The sequence below is a fragment of the Acanthopagrus latus genome, chromosome 17 (genome assembly GCF_904848185.1).
Source record: "Acanthopagrus latus isolate v.2019 chromosome 17, fAcaLat1.1, whole genome shotgun sequence".
In the NCBI taxonomy this organism is placed as follows: Eukaryota; Metazoa; Chordata; class Actinopteri; order Spariformes; family Sparidae; genus Acanthopagrus; species Acanthopagrus latus.
This window is the reverse complement of record NC_051055.1, coordinates 26,001,919-26,027,714: the sequence shown is the minus strand read 5'-3', so window position 1 is coordinate 26,027,714 and position 25,796 is coordinate 26,001,919. Positions and strand designations below refer to the sequence as shown.

At 38.6% G+C, this 25,796-nt stretch overlaps 1 protein-coding gene across 9 annotated transcripts; it reads left to right on the top strand.

Annotated features, from left to right (window-relative positions):
• Nucleotides 1–1,724: 1,724 nt before the first annotated feature.
• On the top strand, nucleotides 1,725–21,552 carry il21r.1 (interleukin 21 receptor, tandem duplicate 1). 9 transcript variants are annotated; one of them, XM_037075182.1, is made up of 14 exons: nucleotides 1,725–1,968; nucleotides 2,309–2,416; nucleotides 2,510–2,578; nucleotides 3,030–3,103; nucleotides 6,175–6,374; nucleotides 10,307–10,509; nucleotides 10,854–10,972; nucleotides 11,272–11,380; nucleotides 12,904–13,094; nucleotides 13,593–13,726; nucleotides 13,841–14,006; nucleotides 14,246–14,327; nucleotides 16,033–16,126; nucleotides 19,367–21,552. In XM_037075182.1, the coding sequence occupies exons 7-14, from the start codon at nucleotides 10,912–10,914 to the stop codon at nucleotides 20,027–20,029; spliced, it is 1,500 nt and encodes a 499-aa protein (XP_036931077.1). In that variant the 5' UTR covers nucleotides 1,725–1,968; nucleotides 2,309–2,416; nucleotides 2,510–2,578; nucleotides 3,030–3,103; nucleotides 6,175–6,374; nucleotides 10,307–10,509; nucleotides 10,854–10,911; the 3' UTR covers nucleotides 20,030–21,552. The 9 variants fall into 9 exon arrangements, with proteins under 9 accessions (XP_036931077.1, XP_036931076.1, XP_036931074.1 ...); XM_037075181.1 differs by lacking the exons at nucleotides 1,725–1,968; nucleotides 2,309–2,416; nucleotides 2,510–2,578; nucleotides 3,030–3,103 and adding exons at nucleotides 4,191–4,552; nucleotides 4,667–4,747 and having other exon boundaries at nucleotides 6,178–6,374; XM_037075179.1 differs by lacking the exons at nucleotides 1,725–1,968; nucleotides 2,309–2,416; nucleotides 2,510–2,578; nucleotides 3,030–3,103 and adding exons at nucleotides 4,191–4,552; nucleotides 4,667–4,747.
• The last annotated feature ends 4,244 nt before the right edge of the window (nucleotides 21,553–25,796 follow it).

Sequence of the window (25,796 nt, the reverse complement as noted above, 5' to 3'; positions counted from 1 at the left end):
CTGCCTATCTTTGGACCATCTTCTCCATCTTATCGGCCATCAGCTCGTCATCTCTCCCGCTCATCCTCCAAATCTGTCCATCTTCAATTTCCACTGTCACTTCCACATTCATCTCCTCTGCCGCTCCATCTCTCCCTCCCCTCCCCTCATTACCCCCCCAACCTCAGCACAAGGCTGTCAGAGTTTTAGGGATCCGGTGAGCTGTGAAATCGCACAAATTGCTGTTGCTTTGCGTCTGGCCCGGCAACAGGGGGGGGAGAGGCAGAGAAAGAGAAAGAGAGAGAGAGATTTTCTGCTTCAACACTTCTGAACCTGAATCGCCCCTCTCCCTCGCTGCCCCTTCCTCCCCTTATTCACTCAGACATGGACAAGCACACGCACAGCTGCAAGACTGCATATCTACCCACTACAATCCAAATACCTCCCCCCAGCACACACACACACACACACACACACTCTCTCTCTCACACACACGCACACAGCCAACTTCATCACCCTCACCATCACCACCACCTCTGAGCATGTGACCGCACCACCGCCCTCGCCACCCTCACGGTAAAGACACCTCAACCACTTTGCTTCAGTGTGCGGGTCACTTCACAGAACAACTCGACGAGAGCCTGCAGTCCTCGAGAGGGATAAAACCCCTCTCTCAACCTGAGGAGAGCTGCCGCAGACACCTCCACCACAAAGAGCAAAAGCCCATCCACCCCCCTCCACCCGAAACACACACACACACACACACACACAAACCACACACACTTACACACACATAAGAACCGTGCCCACAGGAACAAACCTCTGACAAAACCTGGCAAAAGGTCACAAACATACATGCTGTCGCTGTCTCTTTCTGTTCTCCTGTCGCTAACAAGTAGGTGTGGATTATTGGATTAACTCCTCAATGTTTACTTCACATCGGTGACATTTTAAAGCAAAGGGATGTTATTTTTTTTTAAAGTCATCGTTCCTGCGTATTTGTTCATATTTTTTGTTTGGGGAGTAACAGAATACATGTAGCAGGATTACATGATGAGGATGCAAAATAAAGTGACTGTATTCCGTATTCATGGATAACAGATGTAATTAGATTACAGATATGTTTAGTAAAACAAATAAAAGAAAGAAGATTACTACAGGATTACAGTTTTAATAAAATAATGACATACTTGTGTTTGGTGTGAATTCTTACAGAGGACACAAAGACATTTCATTGATATTTTCTTGTCTTTATGTGCATGTGTTTGGTTTTGAGGTAACGGGAAGTCATCAGGTTATATTACTTTCATATTGCAATACTTAGATTAGGTTAATGACAACATTGTTTAACAGGTTGCTGTATTGGAATACAGTAACCTTTCATTCTGTACATAATGTAATAATGTAACTGGAGTGTAGATTGTGACATGAAAGACCAATTACACTTGGAAAGATATAAATCTGACTTTATGTAAAAGGGAGTTACAGCAAAGATGTGGTGCTCATGAACAAAAAAGATAAATAAGTAAAGAACTCAGACAAACATGAAAACTGAAGAAAAAAAACAGGTTTGACTTTGTCCGCCAGTCGTCTTTCTCATGACTCAGTGAGTCATGTGTTCGGTACGTGTTACTGAAAGCACCTTTTTGCACAACGTTGTTTCCCCACAGCTCACTTCACTGACTCACTCGTTCACAGACACAAGTGCAGCTCATACTGAAGGAGAACAGAACTGAAGCACAGCTCTAAGTAACTCCACTCAGCATTATCAGGACTCAGAAGACTGGACACAGACATGTTTTTGTTTTTACAGGAACCAAAACCATCTGTTCTGCCCCCCGGTGGGGAAAGTTGTGTACTGTTTCACACTGAGGCGCTCTGGAGGACTCGAAACAAAGTGCAGACTCACAACAACGCTTAAACTTAAAACATTTGAATTTTACTCTGTGTTTTTGTTTTATTGCAGAAGACTTTTTTTACACAAAGAAGGTATGTGAGGATTTATGATTAAAATATCACGATCTTGTTTTCAGGTTTTAGAGATTTAAGCTTCAGTCTTCCGGGGAACTTTATAAGTCTACAAATATTTACTTTGTGTACCTCATCTAAATGCTATAAAAAGCTTTTTGATTTCTAGAGTAAAGAAGATAAATACTGTGTGATTAGAAGACTAAGTCTGTTGTGTTTTTAGTGTCACAATAATCCTTTTTTCATTGAAATGTATCACTTTTTATTAGACCTGTTATCACCTGTGGTTGGCTTAGGCTTTAAAGTTGGGCTTATATTCAAAATCAATTTTAAAATTGACATTTAATTTTTTTGTTTCGAGGGGAAGAGTCAAGCAAGATGAGTTTCTGACCCCAGTTTACAGTTGTAAGAGACTTTGCATACAACGAGCAGGCGCTTAAGGTCCAAAGGTACCAGTAATGGAGAAACTGTAAGTATTTACATATCAATCTTCATCATACAGAGAGTCTTTCTCTTTGTGTTTAATGCTTTTACATATTTTTCTAACTGTGGTTTTTCTCAGGCAGCTCCTCTAGAACAGGTTCAGTCTGTTGCCTCTCTCCAGTGCAATGCTTCCATCATAAAAGAAAAGGTAAAACATGTGTGTGTCAGCCAGAGGTTTTTCCTATTTTCCCTAAAAAAAAACACCTCATGCAAACTCAATCTGAGATCAGGAAGCGCCTTATATTTGTTGATTTGTGCGTCATTTGTTGGTTTTAATAAAGAGAAGTATTCAGATTCTGTACTGCATTTAAAATGTCAGCTCAAGAGAAACATAGAATCATGTGGCCTGAAGTGAAAAGTAAATCAGAAGTAAAACTACTCATTGTGTGTAAAATGGTTCAGGCCACAGTGTTGTTGTTCGGCCAGCGTTCATTCAGGACACATTTCTGAAAGCAGGATGCAGGTTTTTCTCAGCTGCTCTCCAAACAGTGGTTGCGTTGCATTATGAGCTGCTTCTTCACACTCTCCTGCGTCAAAAGGGTACATTTGTTTTCATACCAGTGTAAAAGGTTAACTTGTAACTACATCCTCTGTATCAGTTCCTCCACCGGCTTCCAGTGTATCAAAGGCAGCAACGGCTTCAGCATGCTTCTCGTGTGATCTGCCTTCAACTGTAAGTACTTAAATAAACATGTTGCATTGTATCTGTCCAGTTTTACTGCATTTTAAATGTAGCCTATCTGCGGTTCAGAGCTGCAGAAAGTGTTGCAAGAAGTGAAAGTGTTATTTCCATTTTCTGCAACTTTATACATCTAATCTACTACATTTTGGATGAAAAGAATTGTACTCCACAAAACATAGGTGCGCAGTTTAATTACAAGTAACTTTGCAAACTGCATCAACGTCAGTGTTTATTTAGTTTATTTTAACTGCAATTGGATTCAAAATGCTGAATATGGAATCAGGCAGTCGTGGAATGAGGTAGGATTTAAGCCTTGTATAAAACTACGTTGGCTACAATTTACTTTTACTTTTGATAGTTAAGTGCATTTAATATCAGATACTTTAAGACTTTTACTCAAGTAGGCTGCCCTGGTGGCTTTCACCTATATTTTTATATATATATAACTATATTTACACTTTTATTCATGGTTTTCAGGTACTAACTTTTGATAATAATACAATAAAGAGAGAGAGGTCTTCTTTCTAATGAGCACGACCGTCTGCAGAGTTTGGAACTAGAGAACAAAATGCAGGTTCATTCATACACTCACGTTTTTGGCTTATCTTTTCATCAAAGGGTTACTTTCTCCCACTTTAGACACCTGTACATTTACCTCATAAGATTGAGAAAACAAAGGGGCCTTCACCCTAAACTCACACCCTGTTAGGTGTTCTAGAGGAGTTGAGGCGTTTTATCAAGGCTTTAGGAGTGCAGCAACTCTGTGTATGTGCTCAAATTAGACATGGACAAATAAAACATCTGCCAGGGTCGGGACAGTCCGACTGTCACCAGGCCTTGATCAATATCTGAGGCCATTTAAGCACATTTGACAGGAACGTGCCTGCAATAAGAGTGTGTGTGTGTGTGTGTGTGTGTGTGTGTGTGTGTGTGTGTGTGTGTGTGTGTGTGTGTGTGTGTATAGATTTATCAGTAACAAAATTAAGAGAAGTACTGGTTTAGGCTTTAAGAGGAGAAGCTGCACCAACATCATTACACCACATGGTGGCGCTGCGGGTCTACTACGCCTGTAAGATGAACTACAGCTAAAACGCACACGAAGAAGTCGACGTTGGCGTTCTCTGCAGCATCCTGTAAAGTTAGCAGTTGAGCCTTTTGGCTTACTTTCACTTTTAATCAGTGTCTTTTTAATGAGAAAAAAGTGGTCAAAAATGTACATGTAACTTATATTCATCCAGCGAAAACATCAAGTCGACGTGGAAAAAAAGGGGCCCGACGCTAACAGTTAGTTTGTTAGCTAGCTAGCAGTTATTAGACGGTTAATTAACCGTTAGCTCATCAACCGTTACCCGTCGAGAATGAATTACTCCACAACGTTAAAGTCGAAACTGCCCGATTTAAGTGCTGTGAACATGGAAAACCCCCCCAAAAGAGGCCCATGTAGGTGAGGTGAAGATGGATGAGTGGCACCTGGTGGTGTAGGAGAGGGACAAGTGTTTTTTTTGTTTTTTGTTTTTTTTAAATGAAAATGGAAAGGAACTGATGGTTTTACAGTGTGCAGCAGAGAACTACAACCCGAGTTAGGGAAGATCACGATGTGAAAACGAAACGAGCAAGACACAATGGACTTCCCCAGTGAGTAACACTTGGATATATGATTGTGCTTCTACTGTGGATTCCCGTTAAGGTGCTAAAATTAGGTGTGTGTGTGTGTGTGTGTGTGTGTGTGTGCGCGCGCGCGCGCGCGTGTGTGCAGCAGACATAATGCCTCAACATTTTTAAGCTATTTTGAAGATCAATAACCATAATAATTATAATTTTATTCATAGAGCCTTTAAAACCAAAGTTTGCACATTGCTTTGACACAGAAAAGCAAAAGCAGGAAACTCAGGAAGATTATATAACAAAACAATATATCAAGGGTGTTGCCACATACCAATATATCGATATTTAAGAATATTGTGTAAATAATCTTTCGCCTCTTGAATAATTTCTGTGTCTTTCTGTGCTCATCTGTCTGTCATAGCAGATGGTGTTAATACACCTTAAAGGTGCACTATGTCATTTTTGGCATCAGTAGAAAAAGGATCTTCATTGACTGTTTTTTTTTTTTTTTTTTTAAATCCCAAATTAAATAAACAAGCTCTCTTAGTTTTCACAACCGAAGAAACAAACTGACCTTGATATGTGGTGGACCCTGCCACCTTTTCAGCTTCAAACAGTGTTCTGGGGACCTAATTTTCCTCTGAGAACAGCTTGTTTATTCAGTTATAGAATGAATTTGTATTTCTGAGTTTCTATTATTACCTCAGTCATATTGTAAATATTGAAATTCTGACTTTGAAATTATGTTCCAAAACAACATAGTATCCTTTCAACACTGGTTGCCACCCACTATAAAATGGAAAGAAATCATGAAGTGTAGGTGTTGTGTTTGTACAGTTGAGGCTACAGACTCTCTCCACACTTATGCTTAAAGTTTAATTCATTTGCGAGACAATATACACCATAAACAGCGTTATAGATGAATTTGGCTGACAGCATTATATCTTTCCAAATTTTCTATAGATACCAATATAACTTCAGTGTTGTGAATTTGTTAGGCCACAATTTGAATAAATACAAGTTAAAGGTATAAAAGCAATGCCACTGAAAAGAATAAAAAGGGTAATAAGGGTGATTTTGAATAAAAAAAATTTAAAAAGATGACATCACATAACAAACAAGTCTATCAGAGGTTGGTCCAAAGTCGAGGTTCCTAGATGGCAAATGCACAGTCACCTTTAATTAGTGGAAACATTTCAGAGGGTTCCTCCAAATTTAAACTTGTCACTTGCCTCATATTTTTGAAGCTTGTTGATAGTTTCATTTCATGTTTTTACACCCCTGGACAAATAATATCCTCACCTCCATTTCAGGGATGAAGTCATTTGTGGTTTAACTTCCAGTTTCTCCAGAAAAGTCTGTTAGCCTAAAATATCTGTTTGAAACGACTTCCTCCTCTCATGAAGACAAGGTTCTCTCTTTACTCACAAACATCTTTCTGTTTGTGTGTTTTGAAGCAGTGACGCCTCCATCAGCCTCTGCAGAGTGCAAAGGTGGCAATTCTGCAACCTTTTGCAATTCATGGCCTACTTCAGCAGCACCGTATCCTCAGGTGAACAGTACAGGTTCACATGCCACAGCTGTTGAGGCTACAATCATCAAATGGGAGATGTGATGGAAGAGGGTTGCAAAATCTCACAGTAACAACAGCATCAAGGTATGTTATCTCCCACCAACTATTTTTTCTTAATTTTTCATTAGCTGGAAGTCAAAGTTTAATCTGATTTGTAACTAACAGTGTGTCTGTCATCACCTATTATCATTGTGATTTCATATGGATTTTATTGTGCTTTTTCCAAACAAAATCTTGGAAGTTTTTAACCTTTCAGTCATTGTAGAACAGAGCCACAGCTTAGGAAATCAACGGGAAACGCTGGGTTTACACGTGATGTGAGAGATTTCTTAATAAGCTCTCTCATGAAGACAATTACCTGGTCCAAATGGCATGAGCAACAGAAATACCCAAGAGAAAACAGGCTCCAAAAGGTCTTCATTCACTCCAAAATTACATACTGATGTTTAAAAAAGAGAAAATGTTGCAACAAAAACTTAGTTTTTTCAAGACAGCAGAAAGATTATCACGCTTCTTTTTCAACACAGAATAAAATCAGAAGTTCTTATCTGTTGTCAGTTAGTGGAAATAAACAAAACTAAAAAATGATAGAATATTTCAAGCAGCCTGTTTTTTTCATATTTCAGCCATCTATATTAAGTCTTTCTTCCGCTGCTGAACTGCTGCTGCAGACTGATTTTATAAAAAGAAGTTGCATTGTCCAATGTGACACGTCACAACACTGGAAAGATACGGCTTCCATTTCCCACCTCATTGCCCCAACATCACAGCTGCACGTTCTCCTCTTCACGCCTCTATATTTTACAAACCAACTGAGTGTGTCGCTTCATACTGATTACGCCCATGTGTTTTCACATTTGCATTCCTCATGCAGAGAATAAGCCAACACATTAGAAACTGTTTTTTTTTTTTTCCTCTTCGGAAACAAAACTGAGAGTATTATGACCAGTGGACCCTCAGGTGAAATCTGCACTTCTGTTAAATGTATTTGGTAGAAATCATTCAATCAGCAACTGAGATGAACTGTGACCTTCTGCTGGTTCTAGTTAAAGCTTGTTTACAGTGACCTCTAGTGGCAGTAAAATGTTTGTACAAGACACTGCAGCTGCATTCGGCTGTAAGCTTCAGGAACCTCATGTGCATCGAGCTTCTGAGGACACTGGACGTGACTTTAGGCTCTGACCTGCAGCTGAGTTGCAGTAAAATGAGAGAGCAACAACACACACAGCAGCAGCACATGACGATGTAACTTTATTTTTATAGCAGAGTTGAAAAAGTATCTGACAAACAAGCAAAAGCAGGACACTTGGAAAGACAGTATTGCAGAATAAACACTGAGCAGTCAAACTAAACACAAGGAAGCCTCGTCTGCAGTGAGCTAAAACAAGAAGGCAGAACAGAACATGTAAAACACAACAAGACAATATGATTCATGACAAGTAAAAGAAAAAAAGCGATAAAAGAGGCAAGATCCCAGAAAAATAAAGCAAGTGGAAGAGTTATAAAAGAATAAAATCAATAAAAGATGACAGAACACATCCCATCAGAGGACTGAAGAACAGATACAAAGTTTAAAAGCAGTGAACAAATAAAAGATAACCAACTGCTGCAGTGCTCCATCGTGAGAATGACCCCAGTTTTGAGGTGAGTGCCTTGCTCAAGAGCAATGGTAGATGTTTGATAGGTGTCATTTACACTTCCCCTTCTTTGGATGGCTGATTTTGTCCACGTCACTTTTTAATAGCATTAAAAATCGGTTGTCCCCAGAAATGTTAACTATCAAATGGGCGTGAAGCAGTGCACCATGAAAAGTTAGCTACAGGATCTTAGAAGCTACAGTGCTTCTTGCAGGGTTTTTTTTAGCACATCCTGCTGTTTGGGTTGCTCTAAATTAGTGTCAGTCTGTGTTGGAGGAGATTGACAGGAGTGGTGTTTGAGTTTATTTGTGACAAATGTATCAGTTAATCTTGTTTAACTTTCTGAGATTAAAAACTGAGATCAGTGATTTGATCTGTGGTTGGAATAAGTCGTCACTGTTTGAACTTTACCCACTAACTCTTGTTAAGTTTATATTTCAAGTATGTTTGCATCAAACAAAAGGCAGTTTAACTTAACATCTAAAGGTGCAATCTAATTAATGTTGCGTCCTTATACGAACTCCCCATCGTGTTGCATAAAATCACAATCAAAAAATGTTTTTTTTAATCGGATGTGCCCGCCACTTTTCAACACAAAGACTTCGGGTGGCACAGACTTTTTCCACTCCCCCGCAGAATCACACTCCGCTTTACATTCGACTTAAACGTCTTTACTGGAAACAGTTTTATTATATTTGGCTTACTGCAACATATGAAATAAGAAGCGATAGTAAATGGGTAGTGAGGTGGTTTATGGGGGATTTTGATTCATTTAGTTTCATTTTGCAACTTTGACTAAACAAATTTTAAGTCTCTTGTGGGCTAAACAGTTTAATGTGTGACACAAACCAAAATCCCGCATTTTGTTGGGTCACTTTTTGCATCTACCAAAATCTGACTCTTCTATATAAAATGAGAGGTGTGGCATACATCAAACTCATTTTTGGTATATCTCGACCAGGGATTAACAAAATGGATTTTCCTTTCAGCTCATATGATAACCAATAATTACCTGACTCTCATGGCCGATACGGATAAAATAACCGATTAAAGAAACTAACGTTTTTATATTTTAAATATAAATTGCGAACCTGTCTTGAATGCACACCTGAGTGTAAGAAAAGCTACGATTCAGTGGGCAACGATGTTTTATTTGATATTCCATAGCTGTAATAAGACTTTTTCCCTCGTGTTGGTGCATACCATCACCTACTGTGTGGAGATGCTGCACTTGTTAAGTCAACAAATCAAGCAGTTTGGCTTTGTAGTATCAGCTAGATTCAACGGCTTTAATTTCTTTATCTGCCGAAAAGAGATTATGTACATTTTTCATTATTGGACCTATAATTTATCTGTCCAATATATATATATTGTGCATCCCTAATCTCAATTTTTACTACTTATGCATAATGTCAAGTGTATCTGGTGGCAACAGATAAAAGATTAGGGAATCAAATTTTGTTTGGTGGCTTTAAGCATCTGCAAAAATCTGAAGGGGAGTCAAAATATTCTATAACACAGGAACAGCTTCGCAACGGTATTATTTATTGTTCAGCTTGTGCTTTGTTCACGTACCCTTAGTATGATCTGAAACACTGCAGGTGTTCAGCCCTGTGTTGTTTTTGTGTGGTGCAATGGCATTTGACTCAGACTAACGTCTGTTTAATGACATCAGATGAGACACGTTTGCACACCTACTTGGTGATTTGAATCCCACAACGCCCACCAGTTACACAAAACAAAAGCTGTTACTGTGCTGTAATATAGTTCTGATTTCACACTGATAGACATGGATCGTGATTAATGCTTTAACTCCTGCAGGGAACGTGTATATGTGGCTAAAAGGCTCAAGGCGAAAAATATTTAGAGCTAATTTAGTTATTAATAGTTGATCTCTGAGGGGCTCTACAGCTGGATTCTGACTCATTTAGCTGCATATAAGACACATACTGGGAACTACCAAAAACCCCTGATAAACTGTTATTGTAGACATGTAGGAGTATGATTAGGGTCTTGTGAAAGCAATCAAAAAGCATTTCTAGGTGTCAGTGTTCCAACTCATTTCAGTACCGAGACATGTTTTGGTCGGGTTTTGAGTAAGTGTTCAAAATGGCATGAACGAGGAGATGCTTAGTAACAATTAATATTTTTCTGAAAGTAAAAACACATTGTTTTGGAAAGAAGAGGTTGTTCGCAGTTCATGATACGTGTTTGTATTTCTGTCCTTATCTGAAACTAGTTAAGAACTTTTCTAAAATTCTTAATTTGTTTTTTCTTGCTTGGGTGTCACAAATATAATGACTGCATTTTTTCTGTAGAGGATTATTTGAGTTTCCTGTTGACATTTTTTTAATCTAGTTAACTTTTGCATATTCATAGCAGCAGTGTGGATGTGGTGGGAAGGTACCTCAGACGCAACGCAAAGGGTCTGAAACCACATCCTTAGTCACGCCACTGATGATGACGCCTTCGTTCTGACAAACCCGAGCATGTTCCACCAGACATTCTCACAAAGGCGTCAGTGCATCGGGGACTCTGTAAGCTTGTTGACTCCAGTGGCAGAATTTTACATTTGAATAAAGGTAAGATGGTTAATTCTTTCATTTTTATGAGAAATAAGAACAGGGAATGTTGATTAAAAATGTTCTGTTCAAGATGGTTTGAGAGATAAGTTGTCATTAATTGAATTACCATTTATTCTGACTAGTAAACGTTAATGCTTGTTAATAAATGAATTGATATTGAACTGTAACGTGATTGTTTTTTAACATATGTGAGATTGTAGATGGATTTTTGACACTTTTGACACCTTTGTCCCACTTTAGCAGCAAATCCCACCGAAAAGCTGAATCCTTTTTTTTCACTAAGTGTTGAATCATTTTATTTTTTTACAAAACAAATCAATAATCAGTTTGTCTAAACTTAGTTTCAGCTGCTGGGTTTCCTCCTGTCCAACCAGCGGCTGATAACAGTGGGTTGTCCCCATGGCTCTTACACCTGTGTTCTTATTGTTGCTGTGGGACCTCACTTTGTTCATTCATGGCGGTGAGTTGGCTTATCTAATCAGTATCGTGTTCTGTTCTGTATAGATATGAACTGAATGACAAACAATATGACAAAGTGATTCCCCAGTTAATGTAATCAGTTCAAGACGAGCTTAGAATTTCACTTGTGTAAAATTAGTGTGTGTTTCAGCTGATGGTGCGGCTTTGGCCAACTTTTCTTTGAAACTGAGTTTTTAACTTCAGTGAGATTTGCTTTGCCAAGAAAGTAATTTACGGCGTTCGACATTGATGTTGAATTTAATTACAACCTTGTAAGAAGCGCTGCACTTTCTCCTGCAGTCACACCTTTCTGCGATGTCACCTGCTCGACGGACTATGAAGCTTCACTGAACTGTTCCTGCACAGGCCCTCTGCCAACATATCCTGTCCTCATCGACGTCAAGTGCAGGTACAAGTTGTCTCACACCACAAGCTTTAATTCCAGTGATGGTCTATTATCATTGTCTGAATTACAAATAATTATGATAAGGATCACAAAGTTGGGTGGTTGCTGAATATTGTGCTCCTTGTAATTGTAATTTGAACAACATTTTGATAGATCGCAGGCCGTCAGTCGCTTTTGGGTAGCTTTTGAAAATGGAGTCGCTTCAGAAGAGTTGTTTTGATCTAATGGAAATGCTGTAGGGTGCTGATTGGACTTTTGACACAGTGCACTGACTTGCACTTTCTGCAGAGCATTACTGTTAATTTCCATCAGAATATTTTAATTATTAACACCCTTCACTGAGTCATAACATCCAGTTTATGTCACGTTTAATTGTCAGTGATGTAAGGCACACAGCCCAACTGATTATGCAATTATGAGACCATGTTTTTAAAGATTTGATTTGAACACTACATCTTTTCGTTTGTTTGCTTTTTACATACATTTTTTTTTACATTTATAGAAGGATTCCTCAGTCATATATTTATCAAGAGGGACATTTTACAGTTGGGGAAAAAGAAATCCACAAGCAACCCCTGGTGGACAAACTATGTAACGACTACACTGTCTCTGCACGACCGTAAAGACTCAAGCAGAGGGTTTTCAAAGTGAGGGGCGGGGATTCAAAGGGGATTCTGGTTGAATGGAAGCAAGAAAATTAAATTATTACATTAGTTAGAAGAAGCGTAAAGGCGTGTGGTTTGGACAATTTTTCCACTTTCCCAGAGTCAGAACCTGATAAACGCTTTAGGACAAACCTTTTAAATGTATTTCCATAGTCAGAAGTTATGTCACACAGCAATATTTGGCTGTCATGGCTCAATTGTTTGGTGATTACAGGATGAAATAGCATACTCATGATCATCCAGGAATTGAGCTAACCCAAACAAGTAAACTAAGGGGGTTGAGGAGGCGCCTTTTTTAAGCTTTTTCTGAGGGCAGGCCCACTGTCTCAGGCTTTGAAACCTCTAAACTGAAAGTGAACTAATTAAGTTAGTTAACTGATTACTAAAACAAGTCATTATTCATTATTTTTCAAGCAAAATGAAGATTGTGTTTTGGTTTTGGACTGTAAAGTGAATTACCAATCAATTTAAACCATAAATAATCTCTATGTTTTAGATAGGGTTAATAATTGCAACATTAATTTGATAATGAAAAGTCATTACATTACTGCTCGTCTACTGATTTATTGCTCAGGCTTTAGTAAAGAACGTTAAGCAGCTAATACTGAAACACACCAGCATGAAGCATCACTGTGAGGTGTTAAATGTTCTTTCTATGTGACCGGTAGGCAAGTAGACAACACTAGGATTTGCTTTTGTCCGTCTAATGTCATTTGACCATACACAGACATCAACGATGGGATCGGAGCTTTTCTTAAAACCTGCACTGCATCTGTTCTATTCTAGCCCAGTCACTGAGATAAGATGCTGACTGATGTCACCAGGCGTCACTGATTTTAACACACTGTTTATCTGTTGTAGGGGTGAAGATCTCCTTGAGGTCGATGGCTCATGTGAAGTCAAACCACCTCAATCTTGGTGTGTTATGTCGCCAGAAATGTTCGATGATGTTGTATCCATTGGAACAGTTTGTACCTCAACAGTCATTCAACATGGTGACTCGGTAATAATGAACGCCACTGAGTCATCCTCATGGGCCCTGAGTAATGTGGGTAAGTTAAACTGATAGTAATACTTGATTTGACATTTCATTTTCTGTCATTACTGTTGAACAAATAAGAGGATAACACAGAAATGAAAAGAGGTCACAGCAGTCGTCTCACTTTTGACATCAAAATGTGTGTTGTTGTTGATAAGAAGCGGAATGTCAATTTCAAAGAATCCATTCAGCATGAGCTTTCCTTTTCACACAGTTTAGATGAAGTGAAACGCTCCAAGACCTTTCCCCTCTATTGAAAACTGCAAACAATTTTCAGTTTTCTTCCGAATTCAGAAAACCTTGCAATGACAAGAATAATACTGGCAACTTTCCCAACTTACCCAAATTGTTGTTTGCCAGCAAACGCTCACCCACCTGCTCTACCCTCCAGATTAAAACAAAAGCTAAAAACGATGTTCAACTGCCACTTGTGGTGTGGAGTATTATTGGCATACACACATTTTCATTTTCACAATTTTCCCCTTGTCCTCTTGGGACTGTGCTTTCACAGTGAAACTGCCACCTCCTTTTGATGTTGAAGTTACGAAGACTGAGGGATCCTACAACTTCTCTTGGGACCACGACAATAAAGAAGATTGTCTCCAGTACATAGTGCGCATAAGAGAAAGCAATGACTTGTCAAAGGTAATAATGATAATGAAAGTGGATTTAAGAGGCCTTTGCACTGTTTTACTGTCACTTGTTGTGGATGACAACCTTCATGCAAAGCTGTGCTCTGTTTTTGTTTCATTCTCACAGGATCCAGTTTATTCCCTTTTTGCCGAAGAAAAGCACATTCTGTTAAAGCATGAGAAGTTTTCGCAACATTCCAGCTACACTGTGGATGTCCAGACCCGATACTGTCCTGGGGTTCTCTATGAGGGTCCATGGAGTGAGTGGAGCTCCACTGCAGAACTGACTACAGGTATTATGCCTTTTGAGCCTGGAACCAGGATACAGTCAACCTTTATCTCATCTGAAATCAGACTGTTGAGGCCAGTCACAGATATTTTTAAGGTTTTTATGCGTGAAATGTTCCTTCGTGTGTGTGTTTCTGCACTGCTCCACCATACAAAATACCATTCAGAAACAGGTTTGCAAAGTTTGTTTATTCTACAACTTCTGTTACTTATTCTTTTTTTCCACATAATTTCTCCTTTACAGAGATGGATTATTTATTCATATACATCTCCCTTGTCATCATTCTTGGCCTTGGCCTCCTGTTGATACCGTGGTTTAAAAGAAGGTAAGTACTATAAATACTGGTGTTACTTCCTTTTCAATGTATGACAGTGTCAGCTCATTCCTTTTTTACAGTACGTGCATGTGCGATTCGTGATGGTCAACATTTCCATATTGCCAAACTTTAGTGGAGTTTGCCAGTTGCCGCAGTGTTATATACCTATTTTCAAATTGGCAGTCCTATAGAGCCAACTCTTCTAATCATAGAAATAAAATGCGGAAATGGTGTTAAAGGCTACATTTCCTGATAAATGCACACATAGCTGAAACAGCATCCATTGCCCAGAAAAATAACTCAGCAAAATGAAAGAATCTTAAGGTCAGCAACACTTTGTCTTCCAGTAAATGATTAGCAAAGCATCTCACTGCTTCAATCTACACTTTCCTGGCATCACCTCCCACATATAGAGAAACCACTGCTGTGCTGTATGTGCAGAAACACAATGCACTGAAAAGGCTAGCAGACATAGGAAGTCATGCAGAGCATCAGTGTCAGAGAACCGAGAACACCTCTCCGATAAAGTGCACACAGTTACATGAAACAAATACGAGCTCAAAGTCGTACTTTGGGAACTTTGAGCTCAGACAATTTTCAGTTTGCTTCATAGACATCTGTGATCTGTGTTGTTCAGCTGTTTGTTAGAAAGACTGAGATAAAACCAATCCTACCTTCAAAAGTACAATATTTAATGGTGATATAGTCTTTCTGCTGTTCTTTGCTAGAAGCAAAGAAAGGAGAAATTGTATCTTGTTGTCACATTAAAATGTAGCCTGGTATTTCATGACCTCGATACTGCATCAAGTTTTTCCCGTGGCGTAGAAAATGGTGCAGAAAATCAATAATCTTCAAGGTATTGTTTAGCAGGAATTCTAGTATGGTGACAGTAATACTGCTTGTATATCAGTTACCAGAGAAAAAATGTTAGAACACGTCTCAAATCAGCAGCACCAGAAAACTGTAGACTGTGAACTTATTTTACTGAGATCTCCTGCCACAAGGATATTATAGTACAGTTTGTTTGTTATATGGTACAAAGGACCCCTTGTGTATCTTTTTTTTTTACCAGAGGTGCTCTGCAGCATCTCACTTTCACCACAACAACATGTCATCATTATTTTTAGTGTCCTTATAAAGTCTCAGAGTGGCTCCTTTCATTTTCACATCAACATCGTCTTAAGCTGCATTAGTTTTAGCTGATGTACCAAATAAACTGTCAAAATGAGTGTATTTCTGGTGAGCTAAAAGCAAAGCCCGTGTAACAAAACGGGTGAACATAAACACATAAGCACAAAATGACCATGGGGGTTTGACATATGTGAACAATTTTTTAATTACTTTTCTGAGCACTCAAGGTATAAGTTGTAAGTGAAAAAATAGCATTGCAATTATTTGACAGATATTATAATATGATTCACTGTCATGGTGATTGATAATTTTTGCACCACAATTGTCAATTCAACTGAAAAAACTATTAAATCATGACAATGTGACTTGAAGGCCGGCGCATCTCTGCACCACCACCACCGAACTTCATTATAATGATGATTTTTCATCCCACATTCAGTGCTTGTCAAAAAATTTAAGAATCGTCTCTAGTCTCACACAAAGATGTTGCTTTGACTCAGTTTTGCACTGTATAATTATTTTTTTCAGTTATTTGAGTTTCTGTTTCTTCTGTTTTAGTAACACAACTTTATATTTGTTTCAGGTATTTGTGGAATAAATTCCAAGTGATTACATACATCCCCAAGCCACATAGGTTTTTCAAGCCCCTCTACAACAACTATGAAGGGAACTTCAAGGTAAGACAAAGCGAAACGCTCACATTTCAATAGGCTTTGTGTGTAATTTCAAAATTGGCCCAGCAGGTGTTGCCCAAGAGGGGACTTTCGGCACATCTGGACCCTGCTCAATGGGACTTTCCCTTTGACTTCTCATTTAAGAGCCCTCATGATGTGCATGACTCAGTGTGCAGGGGCTTCAAGAGGCTTTTCGTTTTTCATCTGTCAGACATGCCGTGGGTAGATACCCAACCTGTTCCACCCCAGTGGAAAATACCCCTGCTAGAGCGATTTCAGATCTTTGATGTGTCATTGTGTCAGGCTAAAAACAACCTGTTTTTCTCTTGGTAGGGGCACAAAGTGAAAATCATGTGGTTTACATTTCTTTATTGTCTAATGGATTTTTCTGTAATTATCTTTTCCATCACCTGTGTATATTTTCCCCTCATGTAAATCCTTCTATCTGTCTTTTGGCACCTTGGGGTGAACTGGCTTCAATAATGATTTCCTCTTACATAACAGAAGAAACCGAAACGCACCCAAAACAAAAATATCTAAAAATATCTATCCACAGAATACATTAAAGCTTAAATTAGAAACAATGGTTAAAATGATCAGTACCCAGTAAAGAAGTAGCTGTTAAATAGTTGAAACTCAGATCAGGGGTATACAGCCATAGACTTGAGTGTTGCTGACTTATACATTTCATCACTATGATAATTGTTTTCCTGGTGCCCTATTGTAAAAAGTGAGGTTTCCACGTCTTTTTGATGATAAAAACAGATTATTTGCTCTAAAAAATACAAATAAATACATTCAGTAATGTTGCCTTAAACAAACCACCAGGACCTCTGTAAGGCTGTGTTGTCAGAACTAAACAGTTAACGCCCTTAGACACGCACCCAGCAAGGCTGTGGTTGCAAAAACTCCAGCAGAGTTGATGCAGAAACAGGGTGGGCGTGCCTGCTCAGGCCAGTTTATGTCCACAGGTGGACAAATGGATGTGTAGAAAAAAATTAGAAAAACATATCTTAGACTGGGGAATAGTTTTTACATTACATTGCCTGTACCGGTTTTATTATTTACCTTAAAGCAGATTTTATTAATTGTGTTTGTGAACTGTGTGGTGCAAATTAGTGGACACAAACAAAAATCCCCTTGTGAAGTAAAAGTCAAGAGTGCTTGGAGGGGTAAATATCAACTGGATTTTTCTGTGAAGTTTCAACTCTAAAACATAGAGAACCACTGCAGACGCCTAAAATAAAAGCATGAATCTAAATATGAGTATTACACCTTTAAAGGCCTAACAAGTGTGAATGATAAATGCCTCTGGAGTCACCTGTTTGATCAGCATGTCACTATTACTTACATAGAGTTTTGTTTTGTATTTTGATGCTGTATCTGTTAAAAAAAACACTCCTCCATTCTGTCAAAAATATTGAGATAGTTCATCTTGTCGTAATTGCTCCTGGATCTTTGAACGGAATCTTTTAACCTCAACCAGCCCATCAGGTTGAGCTCAGTGTGGAGTTACAAACATTGGTCAGCAGAGTGCACTGCTGCAACCAGTGACAAAGGGGATATACATTTAGAATGGAAATTAAGAGAGAGAACAACACAGAAAAGTGCTTAATTTAGCACTAACTTGTTGCTATTCTCTACGCTATATTAAATGTTCTAATCTGGCCTTTTTATGACGTTATTAGATTATAAGGAAAATACTTTTAGGCAAAGCAAGCAGAACAACAGACATAGACACTGATAGCTGCATGTGCCTTTTTGAGGACTTAATTAGTGGACACAGACGCAATGACATGATGTTGACGATAATCATTAATCTACTCTGATCTCTGCCTTTTAACAGTTTCTATGTTTCAGTGACAAGATTTGGTCCCTAATGTTTATTCCAACATACTTTCAAATAAGTCTTTTAAATTGAGATATTTTGTTTGTTTTGTTTATTAAAGAGGTTCACATACATTCAGTTTCATATTCTCCTGCACAGTTTAAGGATATTGCACTCTCAGTTTCATCAAATTAATCAAATTATCACATCTCTGTAAGTGCAGTCCGCGCTACGCCTTTAAGAGATTACATCCGCAGTTATTATTTGTACATCCCATCTGCAGGATCCCTGCAACAGCCTGAACCTCTTTTAGAAATCATTGTTCTAGTTTGACGGCACTATCTTACTCTTGTGGTGCAGTCTGCTTGCTCTTTCTCAGCGGATCAGAGACGAGTCAGTGATGTTGATGAGCTCCGTGCCTCAGGATGTGGTGGCCTTTGAGAGGACTGATTCATGCTTATCGGGGCATCGCTTTGCTGAATGGAGGCTTTAGTTGTCTGCAGAGGCTTGACATGTGTTACTGAAATCTACACGTGAAGCCATGTAGATTTGTGGGAAGTCATACATTAAAAGGATATACTAGAAAAACTCAAGTATAATATAATATAACATTCAGACAGGTACAGGTATTAATGAAAACTGATGTCCATCCCTCGGGGAACCCTGAAATATTTCCCTGTACTTCAGCATCATGTTATGTCTGTACTAGGCTAATTATTAAATCTTTGTGGTCCTTAACAGTAGTAGCTCAATGTTCAGATGAATCATGATGAATGCCATGAGATCCCCAAGTAACAGTTTCATATAGGTTAGTGCCAAAACTTCTCAACCACTAAATCAAGTAGTATTGGTGGTTAAACACGTGCTGAATGACATGGTAGATAAATAGTTTCTTCCCTTTGATAAGTTATTTTCAAATATGCAAATAGATTTTTTTTGATCAACACACTGATCTGCTTTCTTGATGAGAGTTAGATGGAAAGTACAAATACCACTCGTGTGACTGAATACTACGAATGAGGCTTCTGGCAACAGCTGCTTAGTTTAGCTTAAAGACTAGAAGCCAGCCTGTCCAAAGGCTGAAATCATACAGCACATACAGCTCACTAATGAACACTTACTTAATAGTAAAAATGGCCAGTTTGACTGATATGTTGTTGGCCAGTAATGTTTCAAAATCAATTATTAGTGGTGCTTTAGTGGCTAGTATTGCCTCCAGTTCAATTCCATTATTTAAAAGCAAAGGAGCAAATAATACATTTGCATTTAAGATACACATTTGAGTGTGATTTAATTCTTCTAATCTAACTCTCTGCAAGAAAGCAAGTACGCAGCTGTTCCTTTAAACATTCAATGTTGCCATGTATTTAGTCCCGGACTCCAAATTAATGTCTTCCATTTGCTGTGTTTGGCAGGAGTGGGTGAAGCCTATATTCAGCGAAAGCGATTACAGGCCCAGCTCACCGGTTCAGATGAAAAGTGAGAAGCAGCCCGACTTCCTCCCATGGAACTCTGAGAAACCAACCAACAAGGAGGACATTGAGACGAGACAAGGTGGTCATTTCCTCTACGTGCTGCCACCTCACAGCAACTCACTGCTGTTCTTCCACGACAGCTGCAGTTCACAGGGCACCGGTCTCTCCACCGGACACATCTCCATTGATACTGTGACCCTGTCTGTAGAAGACGACACAGAACATGCTGGCTTTGATTTCGAGGAAGATCAGATGGCCAGAGGGCTTTTACCACATCATGAGAACCAAATATCTAATGAACTGAACTTTCAGCCACATGTCCATCTCAATGAAGCAGAGAGGGTGTCGCTTGACTCGTTCGCCTCAAACGAGCCGTCAGAGGACGGCTACCCTCACGTGGACTTGGACACCATTGACAGTGGTTTTGGGGAGTGCAGCAGCCCGGGAGCCTCAGACTCAAACAGCACAGAGCAGATAGACTCTGATTCATTTCCTGAGCACAAAAGCAGCTCAAATTCTAACTATGTCAAGCAGTGGATGGTATGTAGCACTATTCAAGAAGACTCCGGCAATACAGGGAATGAACTCCAAGAAATACAGTGATTAGCATTGCTGATTTACTGAGGCAATTGGAACTAGTAGTGCTGTTTAAAAACTACTTAAAAGATTTCCTGATATTTCCAGAAAATACACTTGAACTTCAAGTAAACTGGAAGTATTTGTTTTAGTTTGTGCACTTTGTATTTTGTATATAATAAGATTCCTTTGATGTTATGTTGTTTGTTATTTTGTTACTTGATTTTAACAGACAGTTAAAAGACACAGTAGAGATTAGATTAAAGAGAGAGAGAGGGACATGATGTGTTAATTTATCGCCTAAAGGGGCAATTTGTGAAATATGGACAGATTTGTAAAAGATCCAAAAAGTAAAGCAACATTGTCAACAGAGTGTGAAGACACTGCAGTGTTGACACTATGTCAAAGACATCTATGTATTGTTTGGCAGAGATGTCTTGTTGAGTTTGCTACTTACACTGTAGTCTAATAAGTAAACAAAATAAAATCACAAAAGGTCAAGAAAGGAAATATAACTATACCGATTTTCCATACTTAACAGAATACTAGAGACCGTACACTGAACTAAGACAGGCTTAATTGCCAGGGTAACTCATCGTCTGACACATTTAATTCAGCTTGATATAAATGGAAAAAATTAACCTAAACAGTTTTGGTTTGTCTTTCCACAATCAAATCTGGTTTGGTCAAAATAAATCTTCCATTCACTGAATAAGATGTGAAAACATTCCTGCTGTAGAAGACATTTTTCGCCTGTTGTTGACCTCTGGCTCTTCCTCAGCTCTCTGCTGCTTCACGATTCTCCTTCTTGCCTACCCTGCCTTCTTCTCTGCAGACTCATAGTCAGCAGTCACTGCTCCACTGTCTTTAGCAGCTCCAGCTGCGTTTACTGGGAGGCTGCTCAACTTATTTGACCACACTGACTCCTGACTCGCCTGTCATCTGAGGATGCTGTCCGCCAGACGCCAGTCAGCTAACAGGGCCACTTAGCTCCACGGCTAACAGAGCTAATATCTACCAACAGATAGTTGCTACACCCACAGACGGGTACAGCAGAGTGCATAATGGACTCCCTTCAGCTTCTCACCATTTCTTGCAAATTACATCTTTGAGGACAGAAAGTGATGAAACTTCACATGTCGTGATCTTTTAATTATTTAACTTTTTGATTTTTTAAATGTATTAATTTATTAATTGATGATTAACAGTATAAAGTCTACCATTTTCTAAGGGGAAACTTTTGGCTCCAACATGTGATCAGATGTTGCATATTGCTTTGATTTGTACTGCTGGATGATGTTTTCGTCTATTTTGTCACTGTACATACAGCTTCAGATTGTCATGGTCATGCATGCTTCATTGGCTGCAGCACTACAGCACCAGCAAGCAAGATGCCTTATCAAGATGTCTGATAATGTCTGTTTTTTTGTTGCACATGCATTTTGTAAGTAACCACTGCAACCATATGTCCTGTTTTTGTGCAAAGTCAGTAAAAAGTGCAAACTTGGAACAAATGTTTATCTTCTGTACATACAAGAAAATTATTACCACTTTGGCCTCATCCATTTTGTTCTCTCACCTTGAGTTATACACAGAATGTTTGTGAAGTATATTCGCTGTGTTTTACATAACTGCTTTTATATAGTTATGTACCTACAAAATACCATGTTTTACTGTTCTTTTGGGGGGGGGAATATGTAAACATTAGCAAAATTACTAAGGTAAGGTATTTTCTTGTTCTGGGTCCATGTTCCTGTTGTCGTGATATTTGAAGTTTTAGAGCATTAGGAGTTGAAAGATTTCACTGATAATATCTAATAGTTTGTCTGGGGGTGGATTTTTCCTACTGAAAGGGTAAGAGTCTGTTTCTTTACCATATGTACTTATGTTACTGTCTAAACTTTCCACAACCTTCTGATGGTTCATCCGCATGCAAGGAAGGCAACAACAGCAGACAAGGCAAGGTAAGGCATAAACATTGGGCAGAAAAAAAAAAAGTAAAAAGAAATGTCAATGTAGTTTGGCTTTGAAGGCATGTGAATACAAAAAATTACAGTCAATTGGTTTCAAACTGCATATATTATTCTGTACAGTGAAAGTCACACATTCAGGTCGAGTAACAGTAAAACGCTTCATAAATTGAGGGGAGCTTAAAAGAAAAAAACAATCAGGGATAATAATAAAGTGCAGTGACATTTTAATGGTCAGCACGCACAGACATGTTTTCGACACTTGTGACTTCCACTTTCTGCATTTCTCAGAACTGTTTATGTTGCCCTTTATGTGGTCAAGAGGTCATTAACATGAAGAACACAATAGTTGTTATGATAGAACAGAACTCCTGCTGTATGTTGCAATGGTGTGTGGTTTCCAGGGTCCAAGCACAATGACAAATGATGTTTGACAAATCAGAAGGAAATCTGACAAAGCAACATTTCACCAAACACTGTTTCACAAAACAAACCAACGTCAGAAAACACAAAGGACATATTCCACATGCAAAGCATCATACGTTACAACCTTTATTTAATCAGTTAGTGTCAGGTTTAGATCTCTTTTGCAAGAGACTGTTGCAAGAGCAGACATAAGATGCCACAAAACACGGCCAGTCACACGCAAACACAGTTTTAATGTTTGAAGTCATCAAATGGGATGGGACTTTGCGGTTGCTTCTCTGAAAATGAATTTTTGATGTACATTTGTCTTGGTGTTATTCGATTGTGCAGGTGAAGAGTGACAGGACACGTGGTGGTGTTTTAACACGGCACAACCATCGTGTGAGAACTAGATATCTCCATGATCAGGCAGAGAGAGAGAGAGAGATAGAGATGATTGATGGCTTATCTACCTTCACTAGAAAAATGTGTTTCAACGTTATGAGGAACCTGCATCTCTTTCACCTACAGTTCCTGTGCCAGTTGTTCCACATGTGTTTTGATAGTAAGATGTAAAGCTTGACTGTTTACGTTTTCTGTACCATCATGTGAATGAAAGGAAAGGAAATTATATAGATAGAATTGATAGTATGATGGATCCTTGAAGAGAAAATATTTTATAGCAGGATTATGTACAAGTTTGTAGTTATGCAGATTCCTGCAGAATGTCAAAAGGAGACATAAAATCTAGAATGTCTTGAGTTGTAGAGGAGCCATGATTATAGCATCAAGATCGCATCATCTGCATAGAAACTGATACTATGTACATTATAAAAAATAATTTATCTGGTACTAAGCCTAGGTTGTATGTTTTGTTTTTTATTAATGTACTGTAATGTATGTATTTTCCCTAAGGGTTAGCCCATTAATAAAATTGTCAAAAACACCCTATCTCACAAAGAAAATCGTGGATCTCCCTAAAAGTTTAGGGGTCCTTTCTGAGCCGAGATCCATCCTCCATCCAAGTGTCTGGGAAATCTATTTAGTAGTTTTTGTTTAATCCCGCTGACAAAACAACCAACCAACAAATGGACACACCTTCATTGGCGAAGGTAAAAAATGACATAACATAATATATTCTAGGACAGATAACCTCATGAAAGTCGTTTAAGACAGATGTAAAGGGCAAGTTTTTGATTATGTTGAAAAGTACACTATGTAACATCTGCCGCTAGGGAGCGCTCTGTCAAAACAAAACAAAACAAAAGACAGTAAACTGGCAGATGAACACTACATGAGCGACGCATATGAGCACAAATGTTCCTGCTGTCAAACTCACTTCACTGTTGAAGCATACGTGACTCATCATCAAGCTGATGAAAAATCCATCTGAGGTGACTCAGATCAGGCCATGTTTTCAAGTTTTATCCACCTTAGATTTAGTCTTGTTCATCATCTTCCCTATGCTGGAAGACGTGGGGGCGACCTGATAAAACACACATTACCTTGAGTAAACTTGCAGATCTCCCTGGGTTTGAATGTTGATAATGTGAGTACACAACTCAACACAACTAAATCACAAAGGTGTAGTTATTTTTAGACATTTTAATACAGAATTGATGTACATTATACTTTTAAAAGATGTCGTAACTGTTTGGATTGAGAACAGCAATTCATTCTACAGTGCAGGTGCCACCAAATGCACAGTCAGCCTTCGCTGCGGAGGAGATATAAGTGTGTATCATCTGCATCAAACAATATATTCAATATATTGTGTACATTAATTGTGTGACCAGGGGGTAGCATATGTCATGTCATGTCATTATCCGTAACCGCTTATCCCTTTCCATGGGGTCACGGGGTGTTGCTGCTGGAGCCAATCCCAGCCTTGTCTCAGGGCGAGGGCAGGGTACTCCCTGGACAAGGGGGTAGCATATAAAATGTGAAAAAGAATATGGAACAGATTCAGCATTGTAGGTACACTCCAAGAAAACATGAAAAGACCTGATGCACATGATGGTTTGTTACACATAACCATCTGGAGAAGAGCCAAAACTATGAGTTAAATGGCCGGCCCTTCTAAAGATTGATTGGCAGGTGATTGTAAGAACCGTCTGTCTGTCATAGGCTGTTATAGGCTCACTTCAACCAATCAAATCAACAGTCGAAGAGGGGATGGCTCTTTCAAATGTTCCAGTTTTCTCTGTTTTTCTCTGAAATTTCAGTGTTGAGTTGTGAATGTTAAGGAATTACATATTTTCGGGTCAGTCACTTTTCCTAGCTGCTGCCGTTTTTGTCAGCATTTGCAAGCAGATGAAAAATGTCTAAGAATAAATTATTGGGGAATATTGGTGAGTGCAGTCTGGGTCTCCCATATGAATAAGGGCAGACGTATGGCATGGCAACTATGTGTGTCATATGTCATGTAGTTTGCAGTTACCACAGACCAATCTCAGCTGAAAACACCAAATGAGGAAATGTTTAATGGAAGAACTTGTTCATCAGTCTCATAAGGAGGAATGAGGAAGTTGGGTGAACTTCTTCAGAACAGTATTATTGTGTAGAATGCCTGCATAACATACATAGAAAGAGAAAGTGGTGCAGAAGAAAAGTACTTATTCATGACTCTACTGACAGTTAATGATCATTTAACATGACAAACTTTGTTCAGCTAACACAATCTGCCAATTGGATCACAGGATGATTGTGGAAGATGTACCTCTGTATGTCGATGTAGATATTACACACACACACACACACACGCACACACACACACACACACACACACACACACACACACACACACACACACACACACACACACACAAAAGGAAAAAAAACATTTCCAGTTAAAGTATTCATTTAGCACATTAATAATGTCTTTGCTGTATTTCTTACCATATGAATGCTATTTTTCATTGGGATATATTACATGTTTGTATGTTGTTGTATGTTTATACATTATAAACAGGCTCTTTTAATGCATAAATACATTAAAAGAGCCTGAATTGTTTCACTGCCACTCTGAGCAAAAGCATGTGTCTAAACCAAAAGCCAAAATGTTAAAAGAAAAAAAACCTGTGACGTAATAAAGGTTTGAGACTTCCTGTGATGCAGCCAGTGATAAGTTAAACCTCAGCTCCATGTCTCATTCACTCTTTGACACATCAACAGCAGCAGAACATCCCCTGAGGTAATAGCACTTTTCCATCCACTCCACCAAATAGCACGTATGACAAATCTAGATCTTTTTCAAATAACCTGAACTTGAATTTTGTTATTTAATTTGTGAATTTGTTAACACAGGTGTATGTTACAAAAAGGTTCATTCCTGTCACTGAAAATGTCTTGTGTTACAGAGCTAGTTGCTATCCAAAGAGACTATATGAAGAAATGTTTTTTATTAATATCAGCAGAGT

Bases quoted from the DNA above. Each gene is read 5' to 3' on its own strand.
- il21r.1 (XM_037075182.1), top strand. From the start codon at position 10,912: ATGGCTCTTACACCTGTGTTCTTATTGTTGCTGTGGGACCTCACTTTG. The intron at 10,973-11,271 runs GTGAGTTGGCTT...TTTCTCCTGCAG, and splicing joins CACTTTGTTCATTCATGGCG to TCACACCTTTCTGCGATGTC. The intron at 13,727-13,840 runs GTAATAATGATA...TCATTCTCACAG, and splicing joins AAAGCAATGACTTGTCAAAG to GATCCAGTTTATTCCCTTTT.